Below are 24,449 nucleotides of genomic sequence, written 5' to 3' on the forward strand. Positions count from 1 at the left end.
AAGGAAGGCTTTTCAGGCATCGGATAAATGTTGAAGCCAGAGTGGTAGATCAAGGGCAGACTGCTTTAATACAATATTAATATGCTATTCAATAATTTTCACAGGACAAAGAGGTGACAGAAGATCACAGAGGGCACCGCTTTTTTGTCACTTCATAAAATCTCTGACAAACTCACAGCTTAGCATGCTTTACTATAGTGGTTTTACAGTTATTGCGCACTGTAAACACAAAATTTCAACACAACCGTTTTCCCGTCTGTGTGAAACAGCCTGTGACATCTCATTAGTTTTTTTTATTGTATTGTAAGAGGCAAGGACATTTACCAACCAGTTTGTAGCATTGCAGCATTTGCTTATGCTGTGTGAGATTTATTTTACTTTACAGTGCCCTCTAACATGCATCCATACCCTTTCCATATGCTTTCGCAAAATCCAATTTTCTTGTTCCCTTTGGTTCAGATCTCTTTTTAGCATCTTCAGCTCCGCCCCCTGTCCAGGTTATGCTTTTAGAAAAGGTTGCTTTGCTGTACTCTCTACAGCTCCCATTTCTTGAGCCAGTGGGTTGTACTTCTAGTTAGTGGTTTGGTTTATGTGTTATTGTATCCTTGCTGTTCTAAAGAGCTTGGAAAGAAAAGCATCTGGACTTCTTTAAGATGCTTGAAGACGTTTCACCTCTCATCTGAGAAGCTTCTTCAGTTCTAAGGTCAAATGGTGGAGAGTCCTAGATTTAAGTCCTGGGGGAGTGTCCCCCAAAAGGGTCATGAACCCCCTGTTGATCCTCTTCCTAATCACACGAGTCAATGTATGAAAACGGGTGTAGGTCACAATTAGCCCAGGTTTTTGGGTGAACCCGCTGTGAAACCTAGCCCCACCCTATCATGTGATTTCTTGAGGTCAGATGGCCCAGGGTGTGAGTGGGTGTTACGGTGTCAGGGACATAGATGCTTCTCTCTCTCCTCTTTCAAACCATCTGTCCTCTCTGTCCAAAATGTGAACATCCTTGTAAGAGTGACCTTTGTCCTTTAGATGCAGATGGACCGCCGAGTCTTGTCCTGTGGAGGTGGCTCTTCTGTGTTGGCTACATAGGAGATGACAATGTTGTTGCGTCTGTCTTTCTTATCCTCCCTAGTTGGTGTCCGATCTTCTTTTCTGTGCATCTTTGCTGACTTGATGAAAGCCCAATTAGGATAGCCACATGTTTTAAGAGCCTCCTTTGCATGTGTGTGTTCCCTCTTTTTCCCTTCATTCAGGCTTAGAGGGAACATTTTCTGCCCGGTGTTGTAAGGTCTTGATTACTCCAAGTTTGTGTTCCAGAGGGTGGTGGGAGTCAAAGAGGAGGTAGAAAGACAAACCCAGCCAAGGAAATCACATGATAGGGTGGGGCTAGGTTTTACAGCGGGTTTACCCGAAACCTTGGCCGAATGTGACCTACGTCCGTTTTCGCATCTGGACTCGTGTGATTAGGCAGAGAATCAACAGGGGGTTCATGACCCTTTTGGGGGACACTCCCTAGGACTTAAATCTGGGACTCTCCACCATTTGACCTTAGAACTGAAGAAGCTTCTCGGGTGAGAGGTGAAACGTCTTCAAGCAACCTAAAGAATTCCAGACGCTTTTCTTTCCAAGCTCTTTAGACTACGATGACCTGGATGACTGAGAACCTTCACAGACATATCCTTGCTGTTAATCAGAGACTTTGTTGTATACGCTCTCATAATTCCCACCATTCCCAACTGTTAGAATGGACTGAGGTTCTGTTTGACAGAAACTCTGGGTTATTTTTAGTGGAATTGAGTGCCTACAAAGTATTGAGACGGTAAAAGAGCAATTCATCATTATATATATGGTTGTAACAAAGTCTCATGGCACGCCTGAACCTTAATTGTTGGACGCCACCACCAACACTATGTTCAGTCTAATTTTGATTTTCTGTTATTCAGATATGCAGGCAGACCATTCTAACCTGCGTCCAGCTGACTGCTTACTCAAGGCCCAGCTAAAAGTCACCTACCTAAGCTAGCTAATAATGTTTGCACATGGCATATTCCATAGCAGCAAAGCCAAGAAGTCATGCATCTGTTAAATCAACAGAACTTTAGCTGTTGTATTCAGTAACCACAGATGTAATCATCTTTGACGTAAGAAGCCATCTTTAACTGTGATTGAGATTTCTTTATGTTTTGTGTGACTGTGGTTTATATAACCTACCTTGGGAAGTGCTTTGCTGGTACAGTCACATGCCCACTTGTCCACTGAGCTGAACACCCAGACCTATCTCGGTCAGTAGACAGCAATCATCCTCTTTCATTAGTTACCCGGTTTCGTGAGCTTTGCCAGAGCTGCCAGTGACCACAAGATGGATTTCCTGGTATGCCTGAATATACAAGTTGAATTGGCCTCTGATTATTCAGCACAAGTGTTTATTTTGATTCTTTGATATTTTGTTTCATGGAAATATGTCCCAAACAACTTAATTGTGTGACAGTGTGTGCCACTAAGTAAAATTCTGTTTTCTGGGAAGATGCTGAGTCATTTTTTTTGGCATTCCCGGTGTTTCATGTTGTGCAAGGTAAAATTCACATTTGGGGAAGGATTATTTCTCCAACCATAACAGTGTTTCTTGTTTGTAACTTGTGTCTAGCCTTTTGGAGGGGACGGCTGGTGTGACACCATAAACAACAGGGCCTACTGCCAGTATGATGGAGGAGACTGCTGCCCATCTACACTCTCCACCAGGAAGGTACACAAACAAACTTTTCCAGAGCCACACAAGGAGACACACATCAATTTCAGTTGCTTTGATACAATCAGGTTTGATATGTTTATGCTATTTATTATTGTTATCATTATTATTATCATTTGTTGGGTCATTTTTAATAAACAGAACCTTCAATCTACTGCAAAAAAAAGTGTTATTTGGCTTCCTCATTTTCAATGAAGATGGAGCTTAGAAGCTGAAGCTCGATTCAAAGGCAGATTCCTGTTTGCAGTAGTAGAAATCTGTGTCTTTTGGCATGAGCACTGTGCAGGAGACTTCTGCTAAGCAAACAAGCACAGATCCCTGCTACTTTCCTCTTGCTCCTGTTAACGACTGCGCCTATTTAGTCTCCCTCATCTGTATTTTAAACAACGGAGGAGACTAGCGGCACAAGCTTTTCCAGTCAAATTGTAAATAAGCAGGTTTTCATCACGCTGCTACGCTGTTTTCACACCTTCGACATGAAGCGATGGACGTCGGCACAGACTTGGGCATGAAGTGCAAATCTCACTGTATTATTTAAGCTGTGTTCCAAAATAAGCTCTGAATGTAAACGTCTCTGGTTTCAATTTTAATGTGTGATGCAGGCGTGTAACATAGATGGTATTTTAAAATGGAATTTTCTGTTGGGCTTGCAAAGGATCCCCAGCACGTCCCTCTATTTGAGGAACACGCTGGCCGTCTTTGTTTATTCATCCAAACATACTTTCCCTGGTGACAGCTCGCTCATGCTTGTTACGAGATGCAAACGTATCGCGTTACACTAATTGCGCTAAATGATTGCTGTATATATTAAGTGGCTAAGAGGAATGGTATGAATAATAATGAGTTAGCCCAGGTCAGCCTGTGGTGGAAACCAGGCCACATAAACACATCTTTTTCCCCCTATTTTTCTGTGCTTTCATGAGAACTTCTCTCCCCTGTTGACATTTAGGAAGTCACTTACTCCCCAGCTCTCCCACCACCGTCAAATATACTCTGTTTGGCTACTGTAAAGCCACATATTCCTGACACTCTTTGAGGGGGCCCTGCCTGTTAATTCATATGGCCTACAGTTGGCTGAACCTCCGCTGTCTCCTTTATGTCCGCAGCACGCCATGACTCACTGGCAGCTCCTTCTTAAATGGAGGAGTTCAGCGAGTCTGCAGCTGCCGTCATAATAAATGAGCTGCCAGACTGCCACTAACTGCTCTTTTACAGGGGAAGGGAGAGGTGGAGGGTATAAGTGTGGGAGCAGCGAGGTGTCTGACGGTCTGCGGTTTCCTCGGCCACTGTAAAACAGCAACTCAGCAAGCGGGGGTCGTTTCAAGGAAGTGAACTAAACAGCCATGAGAGTGTGCATCCTGACTGCCGCGGCTCCAGCAGGGTGATGGAGCAAGAGGGGGGGTAATGAAGGCTCAGCCTTTTTCCAGAACTCTCTGTTTCTATGGGGCTCGATGTATGCAGGTGTAGGCAATTACAGGTTTTTAACACAGCGTGACCCACATTGCTTATTTTCACTGCCGCCACACACAAAAAGCCTGGACGTTCATGACATTTCAGTATTATTAATCATTAAACATAAACAGATAATGTTGATAATGTTTAGATTGTTCTGCAACTGTGGCCACTGTGCATATCTGAAATACTTGATATATTTTGAGTCAATAGTCATATGTGATGTTGTTTGGTTTTATCCCGTGGGGCCTAGGGCTGTTCGATATAACAATATATATCGGATGACGATATAAAAACATCTATCGTTTCATTTCACGCTATCGTTTATTTCGTGGTGTCGCAAAATAAACTGTTTTTGGCAATATTTTTTCATTATTTTGATGGTCACTGTAGTGGCTATATTCATTTCCTAAAGTTCTCTCTTTCTCTTATATTTAATACAACCACACTACAGACAGACAAGCGTTTGTTTTTATGCGTTGTCGTTAGCAACAACGACGGTAACACCACCGCGTGTCCGCTTGTTCCACATAAACCTTTCACAATAAAGCTCAAGATCCTGTTGAGACTTTTCAAAATAAACCGAATCACGTGAAAGATGCAGAGTGTTTACGGATGAGAAGCAAAAAAGAGCCGCCAGGTGCTAAAAAATAAACCTTAGACTCAAACGTTAGAACAGGCTTTTCCCCGCAGCACGCCGTGTAATAAATACTCACAAAGAAAACTGCGGCCCTTACAACTTATGTCTAAAAATATATAGTTTCATGCATCGGTTAAAACACTCGACTCCAGCTACAGGACGCGCAGCTGGAAACACTTCACGCAAGTCGAGCTGCCCGAGATTCACAGAATGTACAAAAAATGTTACATTTTTGTGATTTATATCGTTATGATGTCTTAATATCGGGATATGAGGTTTTGGTCATAACGCACAGCCCTAGTGGGGCCAGCTGACTCCTTTTCAAGGAGCTGGAATACTTGAGAGATGAATCAGGTAAGACTGAATGATTGGCCAAAAGGGAAAAGTTATGATGTGAGCTGCCACGTCATCTGTCGAAACACTCACGCTTCCGTTAATTTAACAGGAGTGTCTGTTTTTGTCCAACAAGTGGCCTAACCAGTAAGGGCTGTGGGGCTGCTACACGAAACGTTTTCGTCACGCGGGTTTCGGCAAAACAGCAGGAGGCATCTCTCAAACACAGACTTGGCTTTTGTTTGTGTGGATGAAGTAAAAAAAACAAAAAACAGGCTCATTCTCTCCATCCAGAGCTTGTTAGGCTTTCTTTCTGTCAAGATGAAGCTGTTAGGGAAACATTTAATGGCCGTGCCAGCCCGGCTTAAATGCGAGTGCTGGCATTTGAAGTGAAGCTTGCTCTTGTGCAGCGCTTTGAGAGCCCTCAGCGAAAGTATCACCCTGCCGCCAGGGTCCAGAAATAGGTGCAGTCAGCAGTGAAGGCTGACAAACTGCTACCTACAACTCTCCTTCTTACCTTTGCTCATTTTCTCCCTCTGTCTGCTACACTTTTCTCTCCCCTGCCTTCTTTCGCTCAGCCTTCCTCTCACTCCTCCTCTCTGAGAGCGAATGTTTACATTTCTTGCAACAGACTGCTTCACGGGGCACCAGAGTTTATTTTGCAACCTGTGGTGATGGCTCGCTTCCTAGACAAGAGCTGGCAGCCTCTCGTTGTTGATTCTTAACATGTGTTCATCCGTTCACCTCCATGGCGGTGCGTTCTGCCCTCCTTTCCCATCCCCCCCCCAAAGACCCTCAAGGACATGCGCTTTATCGGCCTCAGGGGGGCTGTTGGAGCGCTCTTCGAAACTGTGAAGAAATGCAGCAAGTACTAAGGGGTGCTTAGCTTTCAGCACAAACACAATGCTGCTAGGTCAGTTCAAGCAAATTGATACTTTATTGTCTGTTTTTGCCATTCACAGTTGTGCTCTTTGCTACAGTTGAAATGTAACAACCCTACCGAGAGGCCTTCTCAATAACTCTGCTTTCACTCAAAGTTCTGATGTAATAGTTCTTCCTATCCCACTGCTTTTTCAGAATTCGTTTCTATGCTTTTTGTTTCACTTACAATGGAATAGGTTTAGATTGAATTAAAGCTAAGCAACGACCGGGCTTTGATGAGAAAACCAAACTCACCGGATGTTTGCTTTCTTAATTTAGTCATCTTTTAAGAACTGGAATGCGCACAACACAAACTGAGAAGTCACATGTCGTGTGTTTCAGCCACAGACTGAAAGATATATAGCAGTTTTGGGAAGCCACGCACTGAATGCTGTGTTTATTTACTGACAGGTCATTCAATTTGGAGCTGACTGCAATCAGGATGAATGCACTTGCCGGGATCCGGATGCAGAAGAGAACAAGAGCAAAGCCAAGCACTTGGAGGGAGGAGGGACGCAATAAGATGGAGGGATGATATAAGTTGAACTTTAGTTAAATGGAGTCAAACCACAGAATATACACCACAACAAACACAGAATATCCCATTTTTAAGATTTTATAACGCAGCGATTGTGATTGAAGTCGGACTTTGTACAATAAAAGGACATTTTACTGTTAAAGCTGCATTAAATATGAGTCATGGTGGTTTGAAACTCGAATTCCTGTGTCCAGCAAAACAACATCCACACATGAATATGTTTTCTCTCCCTGTTAAGAAGTTAAAGGTTATCTTCACTATTGGATTTGTGAAAATAATTCTGTTTTCAACATCAGAGCCTGGCTGAACAGTTTATCGTCCCCTCTAAAATTCAAACCATGATAATTGGATCAAATCACTTTTGTAAATGGACTCGAGTACTGTTCTGGACATGATTAGTCTCGGGAAAGTGAACAACTAAAACAACTGGATGTGCCTGAAACTGTCCAGTACAGGCACAGTCCTCACAGGAAGAGCTACTGAGGGAAAAACACAATTACAGTGACTGTATTTAAAAAATGCCGAGGCAAAATCTCCTGTTTCCTCATGGAATCCGCCCAAATGCTGTCATTGTACCTGAACGGGCTTCGGATCCTTGTAGTCGTTAGGAATTTAAGTGGATACATGTATGTAAAGACTAACATATATAGACTAATATATTTGGATCACCTAACACATGTATTAGATCACCTATTAGCCACACAGGTCAGTAATATTTCTACTACAAACGTGTATCAGTAGGTTACAATTTGTGCATAGGGCTTCCCAAAAAAAGAAGAACCCCAAAAGAGAATGTTTACTTATATAAATACAACATCAGCAGCATCAAATATTACTGGCTCAAGGGCTCACTGAAACATATCGGCACATGAAGATGTATACTGAAAAGCAAAACGAGGGAGACTTCTTTGGGAAACCTGGTCGCATCATCCACTCAGCACAGACATCTGCTTGCATGTGTTTACGTCAGACAGCTTTTGGTGTCCATTATCTAGAAATAATAAACTACCCCAGTACTATATTGGATCTATAGCAAGTATAATCATGTTTGTTTGTCATATTTTACAAAACTGTACTTTATATTCTATGAAATAAATAGCAACTTTATATTGACCCTTACAACTGTGGACTTGTATTCTGTCAATTACATGTTGTATTGATGAGATGCTCTGACCACAAATAGAAACCTTTAGTGCTATTCAGCTAAGCTAACAAACATAACACAGTACATTCAGTATGTTCATTAAAACACCAACCTGGAAGTGAAAATGAAAAATTTAAATCTACAGTTCTACTACTTAAGTCCTTCTATTTAAGGTTGGCTCCCCACCCAACTTTACACCACTGGGAAGCATATTTACAGCCTGGTTCGACAGCAGTGTTGGGCTCTATGGATAATTTCATACTTCATAACAGCATAAAGAGATTTTAAACTCATCCTAATTGATTGACAAACAACACAGGCAGCTTCACTTTCACTAATTCAAGTATTCAACTGGACACCTTCATTGTGTTTATGCTATTGTAGCATTTATATTTCTTGTTGTATGGTTCTGCCTGTGTAAGAGGCATGTTTTCGGTTTGGTGAGTTGAATTCCAGTATTTTATTAGTCTGTTGATAATTAGCTAGTTCTCTCTGCAATGCACATGTACAGTGCGGTAATGCTGCTAGATAACCTAGCTTGCTAGCTTTAGCTGATAAATTACTATTTCACCCTCTTGTCCAAATGTCTGGCTCCAAAAATTCTGAATAGTTAAGTAGCACCAACAGTTTGTATAACAGTTTGTGAGCACTTGCTGAGAACAACTTGCAAGTAATTATATGAATTTCAATCAGTGTGCACATGCAAAATCTCTTTAGTAAGCTCTGAAAAATATCTATACAGCCACTTTTTGTAGTATATTCTTTTATTGTTCTCAGAAGTAGCAAAGATCAAAGTGAAAAAGTCGACTTTATGATGCCACATACAATATAGCATGCAGATAGTAGATGGTTGTTTCATATGTTTCTGAAATGCTCAAATGGGTCCCCATATCTTTTTTTTATTTGGTTGGTTATTTCGTTTTCAGTTTAGCTCAGCGCAAAAGTTCAGCTTAATTCCAGGTATCATCTACAGATCACAGAAGATTAAGAACCGTATGCTCGTCATTTTACAACAGGCATCAGTGTATTAATGTGCAGAGACTGAGATACACAGCAGATATTACAGTACATCATTGGATCTAGTAAAGCACATGTAAATGTAAAATACCAATTGGTGTACATTTATATACAGAAGTCAAACACCATACTGTGCTCTAACGTGAAGCATTTCTGAAATAATTTGCTGCCTATACAAAAATCTACAAGCACTCATTTTAGTATTCACATACGAGAACTGTTAAAAATCATCTGCTCGTTTATATCTTTTTTCTTTGACATCAACCTTTGACTTGGCAACTACAGTTAAAGTAACAGTAACACCTAAAAATAACTATAATTAATAAATGGTAAATTAATAGAGGATAAAACTAGCTAGTAGCTTTTTCCTGTTAACAGACAATGTCATGATATCAAATCAAAACTAGAGTGCATTCTGACACAAAGTGTGTCATCTTATTATATCTGATCTGTGTTAAATCTAATATATATGATCTGTTACAACATTAGTAAGTTATTAGATATTTCACTAGAACTGGCACTTAATGGTACCTTTTGATAACAAAATTCTAAAAAAAAATATGATGTTGCCTGATACTAAAAATGACTATCAGATGAAGTCATTTACAGCAGTACTGATACTAACAAAGCAGTTAGGACAGAACTTCATACAGTGTTACTGTTAGCCACACAGCTCGTCCCCTCACTAGTACCTGAACATGTCAACAGTAGTACAACAACCATGGTTAAGTGTCTTAAAGATGAACACATCTTTTTAAAGATTTCGTTGAGGTCAATAAAACTGTTGTTTTGAAACATTAAATTATTAATGAATTATCATAAATGTTCAATCTGGACCACCTGTTAATGTTAGCTGGTTAACTTTTATCAATGACTAATATTAGCTGTCTGGGTTATCATTGGGTTATCATTAAAGTAGTGAGTAATAATAAAACATTAATGTGAGAGTTAGGCATTTGTAACTTGTAACTAGACGCTATTCATTCAGTCCACCCTCACAATTAGGTGATTAGCTACAAATATGGCAAGTCACCAGAAGCACAAAATCAGCACAGAATAAGTATTTAAGTATTCGTTTTGCCCGTTAACAGTAAAAGAACTATTTGCTAAAGTTTAATAAACTATTAATATATAACTTACTAGCAACAGTTAATACAATGCAAACCAAAATACCATATTATAATAACATGAGTCAATTCAAATAAAATAAGATTAAGCTGGCAAGAAACACACCAGATTAGTGCACGTAAAATTAAGATTATTAAATTGCTGTTAAACTACAGCTTAAGTACAGAATCATCATTTTGAAAGTATTCACTGGATTAAATCACATTCAAACTTGAAAATAATGAAGAAGGATAGTTTTGACAGTTTTTATTGGATTTGTACAGATTTTAAATCATGTGTTTTTGATGCCTGTTACACCTTCTGTACTACAGCTTAAATGCAAATAACACTACATTGAGCAGGTTATATCACTAAAACTTTGAATGTTATGTACAGGGCTTTCTGTTGAATGTCTATACTACTAAAATAATTCCGACTATTATCTACATAATTAACCTTTCTAAGTTTTGCTTTTCTAGTAAATCTCTATTTGCCTACATGCAACCTTTCCTTTTTTATAGAAACAGAACTTTATAAGGTACTGCCTTTTCCCAGTATCATGTATGACACATCCTGAAGTATATATTGCATGTCTTGAACTCTTCGGCATGTTGGAAAGATGAGAAAACAGACAAAAGGTCTGTAACTACATACTGTGAAGCTGACTTCATCCAAAATACATACATGGAGGAGTAGCAGCTAAAAGCAGAATGCCCCAGATGAATAAGGAACTACACGCAGCTAAGCAGCCAATACCACAACTGTTCACATCATCAGATACTTGATGTCTAGCACAACTGTTCACCTGCTGCAGGTGCTGCATTCATTCATAATACATTTGGATGAAAACCACTAAAAACTGAAGCAGAAAAATATTCATTTATAACCGTTGCTGGAATGTGCCAGTGAAGGTGAGGCTACAGTGAACTGGACAGACTCTTTTAAGCCAGCTTTATATGTAAACTTCATATGAAGTTGACTCCAGATCACAAATTAGGTCCAAGAATCAAGTAATTGTATCTAGGCTTCCTATAGCCACCAATGGTTGGCGGACAACTTTCCTGTGTTTTCCCAAAACATCTAAAGATGTGGGTACTTTTGGATTTAAGCAGGCACAAAGTAGCTGTTTAAATCTGAAAATGTCCAATCAGAATGAAACCACTTTTTTTATTTCTAGGTGACTCTGTGGATCAAATTAATGCTTTAGCGAGAAAAAAAATCACTTTCCTTCTGTTTCACAGATTTGAAATGATCAAAAAACAAATCGTCTTTCATAATTCCATATCTATGAGCCATGATCAAACAAAACACAAGTAAGTATCATTTACACCATCATTGTTAGATTTTCGCCTGACATCCTACACTCAAATGATTCAATCTGGATAACTGTGGGGTCAGTTGGATTTGAGAGCTGGAGTTGTGTGGATTTTGATGCCCACTAAGTTAAACACACCAGCCTTGATTTGGATATAAAGCTGGTGTTGATGCTAAATTATTCGCTTCACCTAAAATGATGCTTCAGGCCATAAGCTCACAAAGTATAGTAAAGAAAATACTTATTACAACATAGTCTTATATGCAGTGAAGAATGGCCAGTGAGAACTGATCAACTTCAAGAAGAAAGATGCTTCTGGTGAAAGCATCAACGACTGCATTATGTTTACTAACTTAAAGTCTTTCAGGTCTAACAAAGGACAGCAAAGAGACGTGGATTCATTTAGGACCTTTTTCTTAGCTGATCTTTAGAGCTGACTTTAGAGACCACTGGATACCGTAATACAGTAAATATGTTTAGTTCAGGAGCCATTTAAGTTAAAAAAGTTAATGGCTTTTTCAAATAATGTGGAGCATTTGAGACAACAAATACAAATACTACAATTTGCAATAGTAAACTGTTGTCGTCTAAATCAAATCTGAAACCTTCAGAGCTCCCTGGGCTCGCCGTAGTCGTTATACATGACAGTGAGCGTCTGCTCATCACATGCCTTTTGTACATCCTGGCCCATGTCTGACCAGTTAAGCCCAAAGACCTTGGTGTCTGTGTAACGGCAGGACAGGAACTTGAGGGACATCCTGCGAAGACCGATCTTTGGCTCTTGAAGGAGACCCTTACACCATGGGGAGAGCTCATCAAGCTGCGAGAGGATGAGGCCAGCCTTCCTGTTGTGACAAAGACGATAAAGGATTAAAGTGTGGTTGTGGATGATTTTAAGACATGGACACAAAAAATATATACTTGACATATGTCAGTAGCCTGCATGTGACGGATGCATCACTAAAAACATGGAGCCACAAGACTGCAATCCAGCTAGTTGTTTTTTAATATCGTTTTTTTCATTTTCCACCTAAAAAAAACAAAAATCAGCAAAATTATAAATGAACCAAGTATTGTTGAACTTACGGAGCTTCTTATCGGCATATTTAGAATGACAAACAGATGAATGATGATTCCTAAACTGACGGTCAGATCAGAAAATGGGACACAGAAATGTTAGCTGATTTAGGAAGTTTTATGAGGGCTTGTAGCACTAAGTGGTGGTAGCATGCTAGCCTTTAAAATGCTAAAAGCTTTACTCCAAAATGGTAGGGCTGGAAAGAAAATCAGATAAAATACACTGTATATGAATATTTATTTTACAATAATAATAATAATAATACATTTTATTTATAGGCGCCTTTAATACCCTCAAGGTCACCTTACGATAAAACAAGAACAATAGCAGCAATAAAATATAATAAACATGGCAAAATAAAAATTTAGGCATAAAGTAAAAAACAAACAAACAAACAAACAAAACAAAACCACACAAGCATAAAAGTATAAAAGCTGAGACAGGTAAAAATGGACTAATACAGACAGATCAGGTGTATGCAATTCTGAATAGATGGGTTTTGAGACGTGATTTAAAAGTGGTGAGAGAGTTTGTGGTCCAGAGATCTGGTGGAAGTGCATCCAAAGTCTCGGGGTGGAGCTACTAAAGGCTCTGAGTCCCGTGGTAGTCAGGCGAGCAGGTGGAACTGACAAGAGGGAAGCTGAAGAAGAGCGGAGTGTACGATGGGGTGAGTATGTATGGAGAAGATCAGATAAATATGGAGGAGCGAGGTTATGAAGCGCTTTGAAAGTGAGAAGCAGGATCTTGAAATTGACACGGAGGTGAACTGGAAGCTGTTTAAGAACAGGTGTTATATGTTCAGTGGATCTAGTTCTGGAAATAATACGAGCAGCTGTATTTTCAACTAAATGAAAGTTTAGACTTTATTTGAGATATTTGTATTTGTCAACTGGTAATGAACTGTGTAGGAATGCAGTCGGTCAGTCACATTAAAAATAAATAAGCATACACTACTCTCACTCAGTGATGTTTGAAGACATCTCTAAGTCTACAAAGGGGACAGGTGAGGAAAACCAACCTATAATTACAGAGGTCGGGCACAAGACTGTTAGACACCTGCCTAATATTGTCCAGGGTTAAGGTGTCCTATGGTGCACTGGATTCTGCATCTTGGAGGAAAGGTCTCAACGGACCAGACTTGTTCAGCAGATCCTGCAGATGCTCAGTCAGATTTTGATTTGGGGAGTTTCAAGACTGAACCAACATACTGGGGTCTTGTCATGGTTTTTGAGACTAACATGGATGGTTTTGCACAGGTCATCGTTCTCCCTTTGGGGAGAATCGTTACTATGGGGATGTATGTTCTTGGTTTTGCAACAATTTTTAGGGAGGTGGTTTGTGTCAAAGCAACATCCGCATGTATGCCAAGAGCCAAGGTTTCCCAGCAGAGCAGTGCTTGTAATGAAATTATAGTTATTTTCTTCACCTGTTGCTGATTTTAATATTGGGGCTGATTGATACTGCCTGAAATGGTTTTCAACAGATTACTGCAGCAGCATTCAACCAGAGCTCGAGGCGGCCCAGTCTTTGGTCGTTTTCAAGGGTTTTTTACAAAGTCAAGAAGATAGTCAGCAACCAGAATTGTGGGAACAGCTTGCTGCCAAGGAGCTGAAGGGAAGTGGAACCTTAGTGTTGATGTTCAATCGCCATGAGATGCATTTGACTGTCTGCAGTCCATAAATCACAGTGTGGCTTTGCTGTTATTGTAGAGTGACATCACTATATCACAGAACCTAAAACCAAAGTCATCCACTCCTGCTTCCTGTCTGAAGCAGCACACAGGGTAAGGTGCACTGTTACCGACACATTCCAGATCTGACCCAAAGCACACAGTGGCTTCTGAAGGTCTGAACTGATGATGGTAAAACTGTGGAAAAATGAATGAATGAAGAAATAAGGGGTAACTAAAGCACCGGTCCTGTTGAAGAAATGCAGTTGATGGATTGCTCTAATACCGTCAAGAGACCGAGGAGAGACTATGAAATGCTCGATCTTGTCCTTTGACCAAACCAGGCCAGCTGAATAATCATCTTCACAAGTAACATGATGCACAGAGTTCACATAAATACATCTCATTGGGACACAGTGCAATAAATAACCATTAAGCCTGATCAGCCCATTTGGCTGCTGAAGTGAAACCTTGTCAAGTGTTTGTCTAAGGTCAGAAAATGGCAGCGGGAGAAGATTTTGTTCATTCCACGCACAGTTTCTGCTCATTCTTTAGCCAAGGAACCACTTCCATGGCAGATGGTCCCATTATACCAAATCACATGTCTGCTGGACGTATCGGAGCCACAGCATCACCAGAGCCACAGTGCATTACACTAGTGAACTATACTATTATTGCAGGGTCTTTACCTTACAACATAAAGTACCTTGAGGTGATTACTGTTGTGATTTGGTGCTATATAAATAAAGCTGAATTGCTGACACATGAGAGCTGCCAGGTCAAACAGTCAATGTGATGAACAAGCACACTTAGAGAGTGTACAAAGAGACGACCAGTCAGAAGTAAGGTGAAATAAATAAGGATTATTTTGAATTGTGGATCATATAAAGCTGCTCTAGTATGGAGTGCAAGAAAAAAAAGTTAAGCTGGATATGTGCCTATAAGACTTCACCACTGAAAAGAATCTCAGGAAACCTTTGTTGCTAAGTTAAAAAATTAAGGATGAATCGACATGAGCCATCAGCCAGACACTGAACCAAAACGCTGGATCAGACATTAGGCACGATGCTCCAATCCTCACCCTATCCATTCAGCTCAGTTCATCAGCACCAGTTTTACACCAACAGCTTTTATTTCTGAAATAGTTTTTAATTTGACTGCAAACTGCAGTCAAGCGAGTTGACATAGCAGAAAAACTGCTGATGATGCTTTCTCTCTTCCTTGCTTCTGTCACTGCTGTTATGTCCAGTCTAATATTGATTTGCAAGCTGTGACAGGGTGTGGTTTGTGGCTCAGCTGCAGGGGACGGGTGGAGCAGTGGATTCAGGGTGTGGTGTCAGGGGAGGCTGACCCACACAGCTGTTCTTCATCACCTGATCATGGCTTCCCTGTTTCAGTAGGTTGCCAGGATCTCACAGGAGTGGTGTGTGGTGTGGAGTGAAGAAGGCAGCTGGAAAGCTGCTCCTAGAAAAGCACGAAAACACTGGAAATAAAGATCACTGGACCTGCAATGCTGTGTGCTTTGGGTCCTTTTGTTCCAGTGGTGCCGAAACACAGCAGTGGGAGAGTGGTCCAATGACCAACACAGACAATAGTGGAACTGGTGAAAATGGTGGCACAGTTGGCCACCCTGTATTGGGAGCAGGCGGTGGTGCAGCAACAACAACTCAATCAGCTGCAGGACGCTCCACTGGATGGAAGAAGGAGATGACCCCTAGGGCGTGGTGTAGCAGTGGCCTGCTGAGGAGTCGTCTCTGTGGCAACTCCCTTTGCTGTGTGGGGAGGCCCAGGTGGACCGGCTGGGGCTCACCCCGTGAAGACCCGTGCCATAATTTCTGGGGAGATAAGATTGTGCCGGGGGATTGGCCCTTCGCCTACGCCAGACGCCAGCACAATGTGGCGGCTAGGTGACGCCAAAGGGAGAGCCTCGGCTGCTGGATATGATTGTTCTCGAGCAGTTCGTGGAGGGACTTCCAGCAGACATCACAGAGTGGGCCTGCTGCTGCTGGCCGGCCGGCCTGGACATCACTGTGATGCGGTCAGAGGATCACCTATTGGCCAAAAGAGTCTGGGAGGCAGCCGCAACTGGCAGTGGTAAGTCGACCGGTCCCTACTACTCAAACGCGGCTCCGGGCCCCATGACCACCATGGCCTGCTGCTGCAGAGCAGCACCCACCAGCATTGAGTAATTTGGTTGTGAGTAGTGTGTTGTTTTCCCAGCGCCCATGGACACTGCCCCTTACTCACTGGGAGCCACACCAGTGTCAGGGCAGGAGTGCTGGAGGTGAAAGTGCCCACGGATGGAAGTGGGACAGGTGCTCTGTGTTGCTGGCCCTTCAACACCCTCCATCAGTCTCAGAGGGACGTACAGCGTGCCAGTAAGGTGCTAAGGGGGTATACACCAGGGTATGTGGACTCGGGCTGCACACAGACCCTGGTTCAGCCCAGGCCTTTGCTGGAGGCAGAGTGAAAGCATAATAAAAACCTTTATTATCATTATACACGGTATAACAAGATTAAAAAGCAGCTCCGTAAAAGTGCATATATACTAGCACATTTTAAGAAACTATGTAATAAATTAACCATATGAATAATATAAATACACAGTACAAGAGTGACACAGACAGACAGTTTGAGCACTGACAATTTCTACACGAGTTCATGCTAGAGTCCAAGGAGCAACGGAATGAGCAGTAGGGGCGGTTTATGTCTAGAGGTGCAGTGGTCAATGCAGATGTTTCAGTGCAGATTACTTTTGTGCAAAGTTGAGTATGGTGATAGCTTTAGGGAAAAAGCTGTCCCTGAGTCTGTTTGTTCTGGCCCATATGGATCTGAAACGCCTCCCAGAGGGCAGGGTGAGGAAAGACGGTTCTGTGTTGTACCAATTTTTCTCACTTCCTTTTGGCTTGTTTTCAACCCCAGTCACCTTCCAAAGCCTCATGGACCAGATGCTGTGCCTGCACACTGTGTATGCTGCCACCTATTTGGATCACGTTATGATCCACAGTGAAACCTGGGCAGAGCATGTGCAGTGGGTGGCTGCGGTACTGGAGTCCCTGAGGCAGGCGGGGGTTACGGCCAACCAGAAGAAGTGTACTGTTGGGCGGAGGGAGATATAGTATTTGGGCTACCACTTGGGAGGCAGGCAGGTGCGCCCTAAGGATGGATGGATCAAACAGCAGCCATCGCATCCCACCGTCTGTTCGGATCAGGCCCCGCTGCAGTGGCTCCATCACATAAAGGATGCCATCACCTGGATCACCCGGTGGTATCTGGGTCTCCAGCCTTTTAAGTTCAAAGTGGTCTATAGTCTTCTTCTGCTTGCAGGGTGGAGGGAATAGGAGGCTAGGCCTGATGGCCCCTAAGTCATTGGTGCATCACTGGACTTGCAACGCTGTGTGCTTTGGGTCCTTTTGTTGCACAAGTGTTTATTTCGCTTATATGCCACACTGATATGTGTGTGTGCGTGAGGAGCTGTAAAGGTAAGATGAACTTAGACTAAGAAGAGAAAAGAAAGGAAATGGAAGCATGACTGTAAATGAGAGCAGTAGTGTCAGATCGGTACTCAGTATCTGCAGGTGCATGAAAACAAGGTATTGGCATCAGAAAATTTAATTAGTGCATTGCTTTCAGAAATAAACTTGGAACCTAAGATTTTGGAGGCAGAGGCACAAGCAGAGGAAACAAAACATTTAGTGTTAAAAGTGAACTATTTGGACAAATGGTGGACAAACCAAACACCCTTTTTACTGCCCTGAATTTATTTATTTTTTAATTATACATGCATTTCTTCCAGTTCACTGAGAGTAAAGGCATTATCCTGAAAACAAGAAGGAAAATTTTACTAAAAATATTTCAATATTTTGATATGAGGTTAATTAATTCAACTTTGAGAAGGCTTGATATGAAAATTCCCCGGAACACATGTACTATACAATATATGTAAAGATCAAACAAAAGAAAAGTTGAAGGTTTTGTAAGGTCTATTGAGAGCTGAGCCTACTCTGCCCAACTGGTCATTCCTCAATGTTTGGTTAGAGTTAAAGATAGATGGCTGGTTAGAGACAGTTAGACAAATGTCAGACTTTGAGCCAGGTTTTTCAGACTAGCTCACCCCTAGCGGGATAAATGTAATATGCTGTGTTTTTGTGTGTGGTGAGGTGAATGACAGAAATAGTATAGACTCTTAGCATGAGACTATTTTGTCACAAACATTTGCCCTCCAGTCTGGTGGTTAGCCTTCCAACAATACTGGCCAAGAGCAAAATCCACTCACGCATGGCTAGTTTTTGATTCAGGTTCTTTGTGTTGATGGTCTTGGATTAAATTATTCAATTTTTGTGGTATCTAAGAAATCGGCAGAGGTGGCGTGTAGGACCAAAAGAAACATGAAAACATTGCATTATAGTAGAAGAAGCAGACAGGAATCATCAAGCAAAAAAAGCACACTTTGTTATGTTAGTGCCACTGTTGTACAGTTCTAAAGTTCGCTAACATTAGCTAGCATGAGCTGGTTCCACCAGACCAATTGAGGCAGTGAAAGCCCTGCAAAGATTAATGATGTGTTTGTGGTTTCAGTGTCTCATTAGTGAGAGGAAGAATGTGCTCTTTGTTCTTCGAGAAGTTACCTGGTCTCACTTTAAAGATAAAAATATCTATTTGCAGTAAATCAAAGGTCCCATGTAAACAAAAGTTAACTGCCATCTGGGTCAGATATCAAATTTCCTACTTTCTACTAACGTGATGAACAATGCTTTTCTTTACCCTTCGTGAAAACATCTAGATGTGACTGAGGTGTGCCACACACTGCTACCTACTGACCCATGCACCAATAAGTGCATGTAGCCTAATGGTGCTTTCATTTGTACAGGTAATGCTCAGTTTTTAATGCTTTATGTTGAAGTTTTTAATGCTTTTTATGTTGTAAAAAGTGTTCATAGTTGGTAACGAAGCCTTAGAAAAGTCTTATCAAAACAAAGGTAGTTGTTGTTGTGTCATTTTTAATGATCATGTTCTTTGTTCCCTGATTACCAAGACTTGAGAGAACATTAATGATTGCCTGATAATAACTCATTTGCCTATTTTGTAATTTTTATTTATTTTTCACAAATATTAGTCTATAATATTATAGTCAAATAATGAAAGTCTCTTCAATGACAAGATTGATGTTGTTGTTAAACGTGATCATGGCAGACCGCCCTGTCGAAGGCCTTGATCACATGACCTCTGAAGCCTGCCCGTTCTTCAGCAATGAGATTCTGCTTTGGGCTTTATCCTGGCAAACCTCCACGTGCCCGGTTCCTGGGGTACCTGGAACATTTGGTTTTATACGATGCTGAGTTTGGATAGAATTTGTAGTCTGATCTGGATTTCAACTTTGAATAAAACCAGCCATTAGGAGCAAACAAGAAAAATGTTTTTTTATTTGTAACTTTTTTCTTCCAGTCTCTGCGGCAAGCTAATATCCACTTGTCAAACTCCCATTCAAATGATAACCCACAAGTCCTTTTTTCACCGTTTGATTTTGCTGTTAAGCTGCAGTTCACTGCTGTTTTGAATGGACTCGCACGCTGCAATAATACCGATGCGGTGGCCTGTGGATTCTGCTGCATTTCATCTCCCATCTCATGCCAACACCGCATTAACTGCTGTTCTGTAAACATACAGCTCATCACCCTATTTCCTAGTGTGTGTGTGTTCATGTTATTTCTGGAAAAGCAGTGCTCTCTTTACACCACAGCTCCCTTTAAACGGGCAAGACACCATCAGTGCCTGTGTTATTTTTGGCAGATTTTGCAAATCACTTCACATGTAAAGATACATGAGAAGCAACATGTTGCACTTGTACTTTGTATACACTACTGGACTGTCTTTAAAACCTAATGTCGACAGCCTTAGTGATGTTGTCTGCAGCTGCAGAGAAATTGTTACTTTAATGATGCCAGCCTTGTTGCACTGCCTCTCAGTAGACAGGCAGCTCTGTGTTGTGCTGGTAGTCTGCAGTTAGACTGCCATTCATAAAGTTTTTCTGAAACCTCTTTATATTCCCAATATTTTGACACACATGTCAGTGGTCTGGGGAAATAGGGGATATTTATTTCAATATTCATAAATGTGGTTTGTTGTGCTTTCATTTTTCAGGAAAGCTGAGGAACATTCCACAGGTTCCAAATAGCAACGGCTGTCACCATAAACTCTTGTGCATCTATAGGGATGGAAAATGGTTTCCACAATACAACGTGAGAGCTGCAAAAAAACGATGCAAACCCCAAACATTTGTGTGGTTTTGACCGTGCATATCCAAGCAGGCATACAGACATACACGAATTAGCCACTGGCCTAATATTTGCATGTCTTTTATTGTGAAAAGGGTGAGGCAGAGGGGACTAAAAACCAGTGCTGGGATTGGGGTTGAAGGGCGTCAAAGGGCATAGTAGAAATAAAGAAAAATTTTAAAATCTGTCCCAAAGAAAGAAGGGAAATATAATCGCCTTTTTTAATAGAATTAGCCAGAGCTTAATTGCTCCCTGGAAGTCCTGTAATAACCATACACATTGTGCTTTTTCATCACAAGCCTCAAACTTTCAAACTGACCTGACTTTTCTTTTCTGTGGGATAGATGCTGGTGATGAGAGCTCGCTCTCCGGCTTAAACCCAGCACTTTTCAGCAGTTTTGCGATGAAGAGTCTTGCCCCACAGTCTGACTGTCAACACAGCGGTTATCCATCCAGATGCGTTTAAAGGAAAACATTCAGCACAAAAGACCTGAACTATGCTGCAACTGTGTGCCATTGGGTGCTGGTATACACACACACACACAGTGCATAAAAAACCCACAAAACACAAAAACAAAAGAGGTTATTGACACCAACACCATCTTTCCTTAGAATTGGCCCCACTTTCCAGAAATGCCTCCCTGCAACTTCTTCCACAATAAAATAAAATAAATAAATAAAAAAAGCCATGTTCATGAATCACTGATCTGACACTGAGGGACATCCAGCACACATCTTAGAGCCATAGGTACAAGGAGACAGAATGGTCCAGTGAGTCATCTAATAGTAGCAGCCCTGCGTGACGTCAACTGGACTTGCAAAAGACTGCGAAGACCAAATTTAGGTCAGATAAGGTTTTTGACTTTTTGGGGCTAATTCATACTTTTTAAAGTCAATTCTCATAGATTCAGGCTTTAAATGATATCTAACTATCAAGCAGCAAACTTGAAAAAGTGTTGCAACCCCTCATTTCTATAAAGATTTCTTGTAAAGTGGGAATTAGCGATTTATGAAAACATTTGCAAACATATGTGGAAATAGAGCATCTTGAGTTTACACAATTCTAATCTAAGTTAATATTTCATATGACCATGTTTATCCTTCGACACAGTCTGAACTCTCTTCGGACGTTTCTTTAAGTAGTCTTCAGGAAATCATCTCCGGGCTTCTTAAAAGACACTGAAAGCTCTTCTTTGGATGGTGGCTACCTGTTGTTCCATTCTCTGTCTAGATGATCCTGCACTGCTTAAGTCCCGCTTTATTCTTGTTCTTTTGTGCAACAAAAATAAAAGCCCTGTCCATATCATCTCTACCCAAAAGCTGTAGACCACTTCAAAACTCTGAAAACAGCTGATTGTAGCAAGTGCATTAGTTGAATGTTTTTTTCTCCTTTCTCTTTGGCTGGCCTGTAGGTAACTGAAGATCCTTTGTAACAAGATATAATTGTAACTATAATTTAATAAACGAAGTCAGTGAAGTAACGTGTCACATTTAAAATCTAATGTACACATGGAACAAAAAAGTTTTCTCATTGATCTGTCAGAACTTTTTATCTTTAATACTGAACAACATCAGTATACATTATACATTTAGGGAACATAATGGTCTATTTTTTATTACATTACAGTATCATGTGAGTAGGCTACAAATGGGGAAAAAAAAGGTGAAAACGCACAAACTGCTAAAAATACTCTAACTGCAGTGGAACCAGTCAATGGCCCCCTGGGTTGCCTCTGATGCTGCTGATAAGGTTCATGTAATTGGTAAGCAAACTCATAACAATGTGTACTGATACTGATAATGCAATTTTCTATTAAAAGTCTATACCAGAGTATGTAAATATTTATATATTTCTGTTCATTCTTCAGTATCACAGAAACCAATAAATCACCAGCAGACAAACAGCAAAAAGGCACTTCTGCTTCAAGTGTGTGTGTATTTTCATCCTTGTCTCAACTATAAAAAGTCAGCGAGCAAAGTAAACAGTCTGCGGTGATTATGATTTCCTGAGAGAAATTCCAACTATAACAATACTTATTATCGCAAGCGCTCTGATTAGAGAGACTGTCAAGGAAAAACAGAAAGAAACTCAACAAAAAGGATCAAATATTTTCAGTTCATCAAAGGGCACCGAGTCCAACCAAGGACACGGTCGGGACGGAAGGATCGAGGATTTCTTTCTTTTCAGCCAAGCCAAAATATCTAGCGTTTCGAAGTCAATAGCCAGGCGGCGTGCCTAACATGACGGGTGCTCCCCCGGCGATGACAAGGTCTGGCCCTCGGGAGGAGAATTGTCGAGCCTTGGAGAGACAGTCTTTCGGTGAGTTTATGGTTTGAGTTAAAGCATCACGCAATGTTGCATGAAAAAGGCAGTACAAATGTCCCGTGGAGAATGCCAAAGGTTCTCGTCAGTGAGATCCGATACGTTTCTAAAAACAGCAGATCTGAATATCTGCCGCCACAAGAAAGATAAAGCCACATTTGTTCATTCATTTGTTTCCAGATATTGCTTACTTGGCTGATACGAGTTTACATTGAGTCAGAGCCTGAGCGGGGCTCTTGTTATCTGTATTTTGACTAGCTAATGAAAATCTCGTTTATTCTGTCCTCATTGTTTGTGACAGGGAAACTGGGGAATTCTCTTCATAACAAGTCGAACTGATCTGGGAAGATGAAAATGTGCGTGGGTATGCATTTGTGGTCTGAGTGTGTGTGAGTTTGTGTCCACCCTGCTGTTTACTCTCAGCAGCACAACAGACCTGAGGTGTTTGGATGGGAGAGGTATATTGTCTCTCAAGCACCACAAAACTGTTGACAAACCACAACTAAAGAGACTTACAGCAAGGCTTTAGGACAGCAAGGACTAATTTCATGGATGTTTATGACCAATTTCTTACCAAGTACCAGGTCAATGCATACAGTGTTAGCTATGCCAATTATTCTGGCATTTTACAGCTTTTTTACTGTAAAACGTCCCAATATTAGTTAGAATATAGGCAATACGATGCCATTCTATGAGGCAGACACATAGGTGCTCAAAAAATAAAAATAAATAGAAGGAACACATTTCTGGGATATTGGTGTTGTCGCTTTAGAGTGTATCAGTTTCAGCTGCTTTGATGTTAATATAATTAACAACAGGTGCACTAGAGCGGCAACAATGAGACAGCCCCAAAATGAAAGCTTTTAGAGGTGGAGGCTTGCTGACATTTTTTTCCTCCCCGTCTTTTCTGACTGAATTTTTGCTAGTTTTGCATTTGGTTAGGGGCAACACCGCTACTGGTAGCATGAGGCGATACTTGGACGCTGCAGAGGTTGCACAGATTGCAATTTGTCCAGGTAGTCCAACACATGCCATTGCCAACAGGTTTTATATTTTTCCCAGCACAGTCTCAAGACCATGGGGGAGATTCCAGGAGACAGGCAGTTACTCTAGGGTACTCTACTCTAAGGTCTTTAACCCATCAGCAGGACTGGTATCTGCTCCTTTGTGCAATGAGGAAGAGGATGAGCACTGCCAGAGCTACAAAATGACCTCTAGCAGGACACTGGTGTGAATGTCTCTGACCAAACAATCAGAAACAGAACTGAAGAAGCTTCTCGGATGAGAGGTGAAACGTCTTCAAGTAAACTTAAAGAAGTCCAGACGCTTTTCTTTGCAAGCTCCTTTGACTACGATGACCTGGATGACTGAGAACCTTCACAGACAATCAGAAACAGACTTCTTGAGGGTGGCCTGAGCGCCTGATGTCCTTTAGTGGGCCCTGAGCTCCTTGCCCGGCATAGTCTGGAGGAGGTAAATCCATGGAGGGACGCACAGACCTCTACAGGCTAGGCAACGACACCACGACTGCCATTAGGTACCAGGATCCACTGTCAAACCCTACACTGGTGCAGTGGGTCCTGGGTTCCTCCTAGAGCACAACAATGCCTGGCTTCATATGGTAAGTATTCAGGCAGTTCCCAGGAAGAAGGAATTGATACCACTGACTGGCTCCCACGCTCGTACCACTGGCACATTATGGTTTAGTCTATCCGATGCCACCAGGCTGCACCTCGGACTGTCAAAGAGGTCTGTGATGCCCTGGTCAACATCTGGTAGGAGATCCCTTGGGACACCATCCACTGTCTAATTAGAAGCATGCCCCAGTATTGTCAGGCTGACTGATTGAATTGATTGAATTTGAATTGCTGTAATGAAATTTCAGCAAAATTGA

At 41.3% G+C, this 24,449-nt stretch overlaps 2 protein-coding genes across 10 annotated transcripts in view; one reads left to right on the forward strand and one right to left on the reverse strand.

The window, feature by feature from the left end:
- pappa2 (pappalysin 2) overlaps positions 1–7,762 on the forward strand; it is an 86,850-nt gene extending 79,088 nt beyond the window's left edge. Inside the window, exons 26-27 of the mRNA XM_084912719.1 lie at positions 2,642–2,740; positions 6,501–7,762. Of these exons, the coding sequence (XP_084768845.1) occupies positions 2,642–2,740; positions 6,501–6,611 (210 nt within the window). The 3' untranslated portion in view covers positions 6,612–7,762. The remainder of the gene's footprint in view (positions 1–2,641; positions 2,741–6,500) is intronic.
- A 755-nt stretch (positions 7,763–8,517) lies between these two features.
- The window catches only part of astn1 (astrotactin 1), a 439,026-nt gene continuing 423,094 nt past the window's right edge, over positions 8,518–24,449 (reverse strand). For all 9 annotated transcript variants that reach the window (XM_084912727.1, XM_084912726.1, XM_084912725.1 and 6 more), the window contains one exon: positions 8,518–12,055. In XM_084912727.1, the coding sequence (XP_084768853.1) occupies positions 11,818–12,055 (238 nt within the window). In that variant the 3' untranslated portion in view covers positions 8,518–11,817. The remainder of the gene's footprint in view (positions 12,056–24,449) is intronic.

Source organism: Perissodus microlepis, chromosome 18, assembly GCF_051167445.1.
Source record: "Perissodus microlepis isolate ML-2025 ecotype Zambia chromosome 18, ASM5116744v1, whole genome shotgun sequence".
In the NCBI taxonomy this organism is placed as follows: Eukaryota; Metazoa; Chordata; class Actinopteri; order Cichliformes; family Cichlidae; genus Perissodus; species Perissodus microlepis.